The sequence below is a fragment of the Heterodontus francisci genome, chromosome 35 (genome assembly GCF_036365525.1).
Source record: "Heterodontus francisci isolate sHetFra1 chromosome 35, sHetFra1.hap1, whole genome shotgun sequence".
Taxonomy (NCBI): Eukaryota; Metazoa; Chordata; class Chondrichthyes; order Heterodontiformes; family Heterodontidae; genus Heterodontus; species Heterodontus francisci.
The window spans coordinates 56,958,512-56,970,645 of record NC_090405.1 but is presented as its reverse complement, the minus strand read 5'-3'; the positions used below and the strand labels follow the sequence as shown (position 1 = coordinate 56,970,645).

The window sequence follows — 12,134 nt, the reverse complement described above, 5'->3', positions numbered from 1 at the left end:
TTTAATTGTTCCTTTTTGAGCACATTAACTATTTCTTTCCATTTTGAAGTTCTTCTGATTCTGGAACTTTAGTCTTTTTATTACATGAGTAATTCTTGGGGATTATCTTAAAATCTTCCAGTATTATTTAACAAATTTCCTGGACAAATTAAAATGTCAATTGGAAACCAATTCTCTTTGCAACTGCAAGATCAAAGTAAGCAAGCAAATAGTAAAAATCAGAAATAAAATGCTGGAAATAGAGAGCAGATCCATCCACTTCAGTGAAGAGAAGACAAGTTAATATTTTGCTTCTAGATCTTCAGTCAGAGTTTTGTTGAAGGGTCTATATTTGAAATGTTAACATCCTTTTGTTCTGCAGATGGGGATGGAGCTGCTTTGTATTGACAGCAGTTTGTTTTTGTTGTTTTGCATCATTGCTTGCCCACTGCCACTGTATGTTTAACTCCTCTTTGCTCTGTAGATATACAAAAAGGACTCGTACAACAATGAGCTTCCAAGGCAGAATTATGACATCAAGCAGCCATTAGGCAACCACCCTGTACTGAGAATTGATAAAGAACGGCAAATTTATGAACCTCAACAGCAGTACTTTGAGGAGCAGCAACCTTATAGACATGAATCGCAAGCAAAATACGAGCAGCAGCTTTCTTCAAGTTATGGGCCTGTATCACATTATGATGAAAATCTACCTAGTTACAGTGACGTGTGGCCACAGTATAATGAAAAACCCACTCAACACTACCAATCTACACCTTATTTTGAGGACCAGCATCCAAGAGACAATGAACTGAAGCACATAGAACATTATCTGGACCATGACTACCAGCCAGTTCACGAAGAGCCACCATCTACTGGCTATGAGAACAGATTGCCACGCTATGATAAGCCACTTAAAAGTTATAAACCTCCACAGCCACATTACAATGATCAACCCCTTCATGGCTATGATTCTCGTCCTCGATATGAACACAATCCTCAAGATTTTCACCCACCAACCTCCAGGTCTCCAGAACCCCAACAGCAGTACTTTGATTCCCAAGTGAGGACCTATGACCAGGGCCCACACCAAGGCTACAATTCCCTCTCCCGGCAATTTGAACTGGTCCATAACACAGATGCCTCCTTTCCTCCTCCTCCACCTCCTCACTCTAATGCTACCGAATCTCTGCATTCTGTTGGTAAACCATTGCCGCCACCACCTGGAAAACTGCATGTTGAGGAGGACGTGGATCCAGCAATGAAACCACAATCGGTGCTTACCCGAGTGAAACTGTTTGAAAGCAAGAAGTCCACGTCATCGAAGATCAAGGACGCAACTGAAGTAAGGGTGAGTAAAGTCATTGAAAATAACTGTATCCAGCATAGTTAAAGCTAATTATACCTTTTACACGGCACTGCTTTGCCTGGGCCTTTTGGTAGGATCATGCTTTAATCTGTTATAAAACTTTGGTTACGTTTTGCACCAATTTCTACCTTTATTTGACTTTGAATCTTTACATTATCATTGGGTTCTGTATGAGGTAGAATTCCAGTGATCCATCGCTAATGTAACTGCTTAGGAATGCAGTTTTTAACATCATTGTGACAGGTTTCACTATTGCACTCTCTTTTCAAAGATTTCAGACAAAATTAAGTCATATTTCGAGTTACTGATCACTTAAATTAAGTTTTTTTGGAACGTAATTTTAATATGCTTTGAATTTGTGGTTGATGACTGCCCTAGCTATTGAAGTCTCTTTTCGTATCACGTGTATTTGCATAGAGAGAGGTTTTGTTCTGCTAGTGTAAATGATTTCTGGGTTTTTTTGACAAGCCTGCTGTTTTGACTAAATTAATTTTGGAGCTGCATTTCTGAGGAGCATGTCCTTTTGGTTTTGCATGTTACAAATATTTAATTTGCGTGAAGCACTTCAGTGGCCTGTACAAATCGCAGAAGATCTTTATTTTAGTAGGTTATTTCTTCAAGTTTGGTATAAAATTTTACTGAGAACTCTCGGTGCTGGAATTTGAAATAAAAACACAAAAATGTTGTGTCACAGTCAGGTAAGGAGGGGTCAAAAGGCTTCCCTCTTTCTCCCTCTCCTTGTTTGACTGCAACAGGTTTAATTCTTTTTTAAAGTGGATGTACTGGCCAATTCAGTGAGTTTTTGATTATTTACGTGCTATGATCATAAAAGGAACCAATCTGACAAGTCTTCTTGAGTTTAACAAAGAAGGAGATCAGCTTTATTGTACTTAAACCGATTTAAACAAAATAAACTATGCTCCAACTCTCTCTCTCTCTCTCTCTCTCTCTCTCTCTCTCTCTCACACACACACACACACACACACACACACACACACACACACACGCAAAAATGTTATATTGGTCGAGTTAGAGTCCATAGAAAAAAAGGGGTATACAGTCTGTGGAGTTTGGTAACTTGGCTGGCTTCTAGCTGATTCGGTGGTTCGAAGAGATAGATGGCTGATTTGGTGGGTCTCTTGGAGACAGTGATGCGAATGATTTCCTTCAGGGGGTATCTGGTTGCAGCCGGAGTACACCGAGGTGGTCAGTCAGCAGGCAGGGTTCAAAGCTTGCAAGCTGGAATGGAGAGACAGAGAATGGAGGGACCCCCCAACTTGGGGCTGCACTAGTCAGAGTCAGTTGCTTTTCAGCCTGCTGCAGAGAAACACCAGCTGAAAAAAATACACAGATGGGGGGTGTGGGGCTTGTCACCCAATGATTCAAGCATGGTAGCAGTTTATTTCTTGCAACTTAAACAGCCCATATCTGAAATTTCTTTCTCACGACCAGGGTCCCAATGTTCAAGTGATAGTTTTGATGCCATGCTAATAATGGGAACAAGTAGTTTCCTTAAATTTCCCAGGTCTTGGTTCTTGCTGGGCTGGGCCAGACTCTTGGTCTCCACCTTCGCAGGCCTTGCAATGTAGGATACAGTGTTGCCATCTTAAGCTGCTAGCAAAGTCACCTTTTATCTGTTCCTTTTTAATTTCTTTAAAAAAAATTTCAGGTCTCCAGCCAGCGGATTAAACAAATCATTCAACATGTCACATTGGCTTGACAGCTGGAACTACACCGCCTCCATCAGCATCTAAGAAAACAAATGGATAACAGCTAATGAAAGGCCCACCTGGATTGTTAGACTGTGTATTTCAAAACTGACACAGCTGTGTATTTCCAACATTGTCTATAGAGTCATACAGCACAGAAACAGGCCCTTCGGTCCATCATGCCTGTGCTGGCCATCAAGCACCGACCTAATCTAATCCCATTTTCCAGCACTTGGCTCGTAGCCTTGTATGCTATGGCATTTCAAGTGCTCATCTAAATACTACTTAAATGTTGTGAGTGTTCCTACCTCTACCATCTCTTCAGGCAGTGCGTTCCAGATTCCAACCACCCTCTGGGTGAAAATTATTTTTCCTCAATTCCCGTCTAAACATCCTGTCCCTTTAAGCCCCCTGGTTATTGACCCCTCTGCTAAGGCAAAAATTTCTTCCTATCTAATCTATCAATGCCCCTCATAATTTTGTATACCTCAATCAGGTCCCCCCTCAGCCTTCTCTGCTCTAAGGAAAACAACCCTAGCCTTTTCAGTCTCTCTTCATAGCTGAAATGCTCCAGCCCAGGCAACATCCTGGTGAATCTACTCTGCACCCTCTCCAGTGCAGTCACATCCTTCCTATAGTGTGGTGCCCAGAACTGTACACAGTACTCCAGCTGTGGCTTAACTAGCGTTTTATACAGCTCCATCATAACCTCCCTGCTCTTATATTCTATGCCTCGGCTAATAAAGGCAACTATCCTATTTGCCTTCCTAACCACCTTATCTACCTGTGCTGCTGCCTTCAGTGATCTATGGACAAGTACACCAAGGTCCCTCTGATCCTCTTTATTTCCTATGGTCCTATCATCCATTGTATATTCCCTTGTCTTGTTAGTCCTCCCAAAATGCATCACCTCACCCTTCTCAGGATTAAATTCCATTTGCCACTGCTCTGCCCATCTTACCAGCCCATCTATATCGTCCTGTAATTTAAGGCTTTCCTCCTCACTATTTACGACACCACCAATTTTCGTGTCATCTGCGAACTTACTGATCATACCTCCTATATTCACGTTTAAATCGTTAATGTACACTACAAACAGCAAGGGTCCCAGCACCAATCCCTGCGGTATACCACTGGTCACAGGCTTCCACTCGCAAAAACAACCCTCAGCCATCACCCTCTGCCTCCTGCCACTAAGCCAATTTTGGATCCAATTTGCCAAATTGCCCTGGATCCCATGGGCTCTTATCTTCTTAACCAATCTCCCATGCGGGACCTTATCAAAAGCCTTAATGAATTTCATGTAGACTACATCAACTGCTTTACCCTCATCTACATATCTAGACACCGCCTCTCAAAATTCAATCAAATTATTTAGACATGATGTCCCCCTGACAAAGCCATGCTGACTATCCCTGATTAATCCCTGCCTCTCCAAGTGGAGATTAATGCTGTCCCTCAGAATTGTTTCCAGTAGTTTCCCAACCACTGATGTTAGACTCACCGGCCTGTAATTACCTGGTTTATCCTTCTTGAATAATGTTTGCTTTCTATTAACTTGCAAGTCTGTTGACTAAAACATTTTAGAAATAATCAAAAGTTTACAGCACCTTCCAAACCCACGACCTCTACCACCTAGAAAGACAAGGGCAGCAGATGTATGGGAACACCATCCTGACTTGGAACTATATCGCCGTTCATTCACTGTCGCTGGGTCAAAATCATGGAACTCCCTTCCTAACAGCACTGTTGGTGTACCTACCTCACATGGACTGCAGTGGTTCAAGAAGGCAGCTCAACACCACCTTCTCGGGCAATTAGGGATGGGAAATAAATGCTGGCCTGGCCAGCGACGCCCACATCCTGTGAAAGAGAAAAAAAGTCAAAAAATGAAATAATTTTATTCGGTGTGCATCCTGATTTGAAGACCTGTCCAGTTCTGTAATGTTTGAGCTGTATTCCCAGCAATACTGCTGTTAGATCCATTGACTTAATTGTAGATATTCATTAGATACGATTTATGTCCCTTATTTCATTCATTCTTTCACTTAAATAACAATTGTTGCAGCAGAATCATGTGATTACTGCAGTTATCTTGGCAAGATACATTTCTGTTGCATTTAGAAACATAGAAAGATTTATTGCACAGAATGAAGCCATTTGGTCCATTGTGTCTGTGCTCACCAAAAAAAAGCGATCCAGTCTAATCCCACCTGCTAGATGTTGGTCTGTAACCCTTTAGGTGTTGCAGCATCTCAAGTGCACAGACAAGTGTTTCTTGAAATGTGATGAGGGTTTCTACCTCTACCACCCTTTCAGGTAGTGGTCCAGGGCCCCATTGCCCTCTGTGTGAAAGAATTCCTCCTTAACATCGCTCCCTTCTGCTAATTATTTTAAATTTGTGTCCCCTGGTTATTGACACCTCTGCTAACGGAAATAAGTCCTTCCTATCCATCTTATCTAGGCATTTCATAATTTTAGATACTTGAACTAAATCTCCCCTGAGCCTTTTCTGTTCAAAACAAAACAGTCCCAGCCGATCTAACCTTTCCCCTTCGCTAAAATTCTCCATTGCTGGCAACACCTTTTGTGGAGTTGTGAATAATTAGCACCTTCTGTAACAGCTAAATATTTAAGCTATTGACTGTCTTGGTAAATATCTGTCATTTGAAATAGTTTTTTCTCAATTTTACATATCTTTGATTGTGGCTTGGCTTTGGGGACAGTTTTAAACAGATGCTTGGAGTTTGATTCTGGAGATGATCAATGCCAAATAATCTGTTTTCTTATTTCAGCCCCCTGAAGTAGCTCCTAAGCCTGCGTTAGTTCCAGTCACCGCTTCCAAGCCCGTCATTCAGCCAACACCAGAGCAGGAGAAGCCTTCGCATTTATACAGGTACAGCTGTTGTATTTGACCTTTGGTTAGTGAAGTTACCTTGTTGCATTTTGATGAAAGAAAAGAAAGACTTGAGACTTGCATTTATATATTTATATTTACAGCCAATTAAGTACTTTTTGAAGTGCAGTGACTGTTATAATGTAGGAAACGCGGCAGCTAATATGCACACAAGAAGTTCCCATAAACAGCAATGCAGTAATGACCAGATAATCTGTTTGTTTTTGTCATGTTGGTTGAAGGATAAATATTGGCCAGGTCACCAGGGGTAACTCCCCTGCTCTTGTTCGAAATAATGCCATAGGATCTTCTGTGCCCATCTGAGAGGACAGATGAGGCCTTGGTTTAACATCTCATCTGAAAGACGGCACCTCCGACACTGCAGCATTTGTTCAGTACTGCACTGGAGCGTCAGCCTTGATTTTTGTGCCCAAGTCCTGGAGTGGGATTGAATCCGGAATCTTTAGACTCAGAAGCAAGAGTGCTGCCAACTGAACCATGGCTTAGGACAGGAATTGTTGGCTTCACTCACAGTTACAAAGTCTCACTACAATGCTTTTTCTTATAGAATCATAGAAAATTATTGGAAAACATTTTGAGGGACAGGATAAGTCTTCATTTGGAAGGACATTGATGAGTAAAAGACCGTCAACAGGAATTTGTTAAAGGAAGGTTGTGTCTGACTAACGTGATTGAATTTGTTGAGGTAACAAGGAGAGTCAATGAGGCATTTGATGTAGTCTACACGGATTTTAGAAAGGCTTTTGATAGGGTCCCATATGGTAAACTGGTCACCAAAGTAAAAGCTCATGGGATCCAAGGCAAAGTGGCAAGTTGGATCCAAAATAGGCTCAGGGAGGAAGGAAAGGGTAATGGTCGATGGGTGTTTTTGTGACTGGAAAGCTGTTTCTAGTGGGGTTCCGCAGGGCTCGGTACTAGGTCCCTTGCTTTTTGTGGGATGTATCAATGATTTCGACTTGAATATAGGGTATATGATTAAAAGTTTTCAGATGATACATGTGGTTGATAATGGAGAAGAACATGGGAACAGGAGTAGGCCAGTCAGCCCATCGAGTCTGCTCTGCCATTCAATACGATCATGGCTGATCATCCACTTCAGTGCCTTTTTGTGCACACTATCCCCATATCCCTTTATGTCATTGGTATTGAGAAATCTGTCAATCTCTGCTTTAAACATACTCAATGACTGAGCTTCCACAGCCCTCTGGGGTAGAGAATTCCAAAGATTCACAACCCTCTGAGTAAAGAAATTTCTCCTCATCTTGGTTCTAAGTGACTTCCCCCTTATTTTGAATTTGTGTCCCCTGGTTCTAGACTCTGCAACCAGGGGGAGCATCTTACCTGCAATTACCCTGTCTATCCCTTTAAGTATTTTGTAGGTTTCAATTAGATCACCTCTCATTCTTTGACACTCTAGAGAATACAGCCCCTGTTTCCCCAGTCTTTCTTCATAGGACAGTCCCGCCATCCCGGGAGCAAGTCTGGTGAATCTTCGTTGCACTCCATCTATGGCAATAAATATCCTCCCTAAGGTAAGGGGACCAAAACCGCACACAGTGCTCCAGGTGCGGTCTAACCAAGGTTCGACACAATTGAAGCAAGACTTCACTACTCCACTACTCAAACCCTCTTGCAATAAAGAATAACATACCATTAGCCTTCCTAATTGCTTGCTGCACCTGCATGTTAGCTATCAGTGACTTATTGACTAGGGCACCCATGTCCCTTTGTACAGCTACACTTTCTAATCTGAGTATTGTTGAGAACAGACATGTTGTCGAAGCTTTTTGTTTTGCACTCATCAGGACAATCTGAAAGAGTACCAAGTAAGGGAAAACAACAACTTTATACTGTATGAGCAGAGAGTTGTGATTGGTTGGCAAGTGAACTCTGGTTGAGGCGTTGCCATGGAGAATGCACCAGTTTATGATAACTGACTGTTAACTGCCAAGCTTTGGAAATTTTAACTAGGCAGCTTGACTCTGGTCAAGGCATTGCCCTGAGGAATGAACCGGCTGTCACTTATTTTGCTTAGCTGAAACAGGCGCAATGTTTGTAAAGTTCTTTCTGTCTGCAAAGAACAGGGCCCTGTGTATAAATGTATGTAGCAGATGTGCCACACTGCGAGCCCGACTGACTATCTTAAATTGGTTGTCAGCGTAATTCTTAGCACACTGATGATTATTTAGCAAATGTTGTCCAATTGCGGAATCACATCTAATGTTGGACACTGTGTTTTGAGTTTTGCAAGCATGGGCTGGTTGGGTACAGCCAGTACTTTGCCCGTTGCAAACAGCAGAAGGGACATGTTGTTTGATACGATCCACCAGTCTTTAGGGAGTATGGCCGATATACCTAGCATCACACTGACATTGAAATTCATATATCACATTACTCATTTGTGTGATAGGCAGCACGTCTTTTTGGCCTGATGGCAGCATCCTGTTCGTGGCGAACACCACACGTGCTGCTACTGCATAGTAGCAGCGTTAAACAGCGAGCTTCACCTGTTGCTCAAATTTTTGGGATACATTACCCTTCCAGAAAGAACATGTACAAACATTGCAGCATCTGTGGAAAGAGAAGCAGAGTTAACGTTTCGGGTCAGTGACCCTTCATCGGAACTGCCGATGAAGTTCTGATGAAGGGTCACTGACCCGAAACGTTAACTCTGAATTAGACTTAGAATTAGAACATTACAGCGCAGTACAGGCCCTTCGGCCCTCGATGTTGCGCCGACCTGTGAAACCATCTGACCTACACTATTCCATTTTCATCCATATGTCTATCCAATGTCCACTTAAATGCCCTTAAAGTTGGCGAATCTACTACTGCTGCAGGCAGGGCGTTCCACGCCCTTACTACTCTCTGAGTAAAGAAACTACCTCTCACATCTGTCCTATATCTATCACCCCTCAACTTGAAGCTATGTCCCCTCGTGTTTGCCATCACCATCCGAGGAAAAAGACGCTCACTATCCACCCTATCTAACCCTCTGATTATCTTATATGTCTCTATTAAGTCACCTCTCCTCCTTCTCTCCAACGAAAACAACCTCAAGTCCCTCAGCCTTTCCTCGTAAGACCTTCCCTCCATACCAGGCAACATCCTAGTAAATCTCCTCTGCACCCTTTCCATAGCTTCCACATCCTTCCTATAATGCGGTGACCAGAACTGCACGCAATATTCCAGGTGCGGTCTCACCAGAGTTTTGTACAGCTGCAGCATGACCTCATGGCTCCGAAACTCGACCCCCCTACTAATAAAAGCTAACACACCATATGCCTTCTTAACAGCCCTATTAACCTGGGTAGCAACCTTCAGGGATTTATGCACCTGGACACCAAGATCTCTCTGTTCATCTACACTACCAAGAATCTTCCCATTAGCCCAGTACTCTGCATTCCTGTTACTCCTTCCAAAGTGAATCACCTCACACTTTTCCGCATTAAACTCCATTTGCCATCTCTCAGCCCAGCTCTGCAGCCTATCTATGTCTCTCTGTACCCTACAACATCCTTCGGCACTATCCACAACTCCACCGACCTTAGTGTCATCTGCAAATTTACTAACCCACCCTTCTACACCCTCTTCCAGGTCATTTATAAAATGACAAACAGCAGTGGCCCCAAAACAGATCCTTGCGGTACACCACTAGTAACTAAACTCCAGGATGAACATTTGCCATCAACCACCACCCTCTGTCTTCTTTCAGCTAGCCAATTTCTGATCCAAAGCACTAAATCACCTTCAACCCCATACTTCCGTATCTTCCGCAATAGCGTACCGTGGGGAACCTTATCAAACGCCTTACTGAAATCCATATACACCACATCCACTGCTTTACCCTCATCCACCTGTTTGGTCACCTTCTCGAAAAACTCAATAAGGTTTGTGAGGCACGACCTACCCGTCACAAAACCGTGCTGACTATCTCTAATGTACTTATTCTTTTCAAGATGATTATAAATCCTGTCTCTTATAACCTTTTCCAACATTTTACCCACAAGCGAAGTAAGGCTCACAGGTCTATAATTACCAGGGCTGTCTCTACTCCCCTTCTTGAACAAGGGGACAGCATTTGCAATCCTCCAGTCTTCCGGCACTATTCCTGTCGACAATGACGACATAAAGATCAAGGACAAAGGCTCTGCAATCTCCTCCCTAGCTTCCCAGAGAATCCTAGGATAAATCCCATCTGGCCCAGGGCACTTATCTATTTTCACACTTTCCAAAATTGCTAACACCTCCTCCTTGTGAACCTCAATCCCATCTAGCCTCGTAGCCTGAATCTCAGTATTCTCAACAACATTTTCTTTCTCTACTGTAAATACTGACGCAAAATATTCATTTAACACTTCCCCTATCTCCTCTGATTCCACACACAACTTCCCACTACAATCCTTGATTGGCCCTAATCTAACTCTAGTCATTCTTTTATTCCTGATATACCTATAGAAAGCCTTAGGGTTTTCCCTGATCCTATCCACCAATTACTTCTCGTGTCCTCTCCTTGCTCTTCTTAGCTCTCCCTTTAGATCCTTCCTGGCTAGCTTGTAGCTCTCAAGCGCCCTAACTGAGCCTTCACGTCTCATCCTAACATAAGCCTTCTTCTTCCTCTTGACAAGCGCTTCAACTTCTTTAGTAAACCACGGCTCCCTCGCACGACAACTTCCTCCCTGCCTCACAGGTACATACTTATCAAGGACACGCAGTAGCTGCTCCTTGAATAAGCTCCACATTTCGATTGTTCCCATCCCCTGCAGTTTCCTTCCCCATCCTACGCATCCTAAATCTTGCCTAATCGCATCATAATTTCCTTTCCCCCAGTTATAATTCTTTCCCTGCGGTATATACCTGTCCCTGCCCATCGCTAAGGTAAACCTAACCGAATTGTGATCACTATCACCAAAGTGCTCACCTACATCTAAATCTAACACCTGGCCGGGTTCATTTCCCAGTACCAAATCCAATGTGGCATCGCCCCTGGTTGGCCTGTCTACATACTGTGTCAGAAAACCCTCCTGCACACACTGGACAAAAACTGACCCATCTAAAGTACTCAAACTATAGTATTTCCAGTCGATATTTGGAAAGTTAAAGTCCCCCATAACAACTACCCTCTTACTCTCACCCCTGTCGAGAATCATCTTCGCTATCCTTTCCTCTACATCTCTGGAACTATTCGGAGGTCTATAAAAGACTCCCAACAGGGTAACCTCACCTCTCCTGTTTCTAACCTCAGCCCATACTACCTCAGTAGACGAGTCCTCAAACGTCCTTTCTGTTGCTGTAATACTCTCCTTGATTAACAATGCCACACCCCCCCCCTCTTTTACCATCTTCTCTGTTCTTACTGAAACATCTAAATCCCGGAATCTGCAACATCCATTCCTGCCCCTGCTCTACCCATGTCTCCGAAATGGCCACTACCTCGAGATCCCAGGTACCAACCCATGCTGCAAGCTCACCCACCTTATTCCGGATGCTCCTGGCGTTGAAATAGACACACTTTAAACCAGGTTCTTGCTTGCCAGTGCCCTCTTGCGTCCTTGTAACCATATCCCTGACCTCACTACTCTCAACATCCTGTACACTGGCACTACAATTTAGGTTCCCATTCCCCTGCTGAATTAGTTTAAACCCCCCCGAAGAGCACTAGCAAACCTCCCCCCCAGGATATTGGTACCCCTCTGGTTCAGGTGAAGACCATCCTGTTTGTAGAGGTCCCACCTACCCCAGAAAGAGCCCCAATTATCCAGGAAACCAAAACCCTCCCTCCTGCACCATCCCTGCAGCCACGTGTTCAACTCCTCTCTCTCCCTATTCCTCGCTTCGCTATCACGTGGCACGGGCAACAACCCAGAGATAACAACTCTGTTTGTTCTCGCTCTAAGCTTCCACCCTAGCTCCCTAAATTTCTGTCTTAAATCCCCATCTCTCTTCCTACCTATGTCGTTGGTGCCTATGTGGACCACGACTTGGGGCTGCTCCCCCTCCCCATTAAGGATCCCAAAAACACGATCTGCTTCTCTTTCCACAGATGCTGCCAGACCTGCTGAGTGGTTCAAGCATTTCTTGTTTTTATTTCAGATTTCCAGCATCCGCAGTATTTTGCTTTTATATTATGTACAAACATTGCGCCTGTTTCAGCTAAACA

The 12,134-nt window shown here is 43.4% G+C and overlaps 1 protein-coding gene across 8 annotated transcripts in view; it reads left to right on the top strand.

The window, feature by feature from the left end:
• The window catches only part of tjp1a (tight junction protein 1a), a 250,381-nt gene that overhangs the window by 196,964 nt on the left and 41,283 nt on the right, over window positions 1–12,134 (top strand). For 7 of the 8 annotated variants that reach the window (XM_068015684.1, XM_068015688.1, XM_068015686.1 and 4 more), the window contains 2 exons: window positions 464–1,330; window positions 5,853–5,953. In XM_068015684.1, the coding sequence (XP_067871785.1) occupies window positions 464–1,330; window positions 5,853–5,953 (968 nt within the window). The remainder of the gene's footprint in view (window positions 1–463; window positions 1,331–5,852; window positions 5,954–12,134) is intronic. The other variant, XM_068015682.1, reaches the window with a different exon arrangement.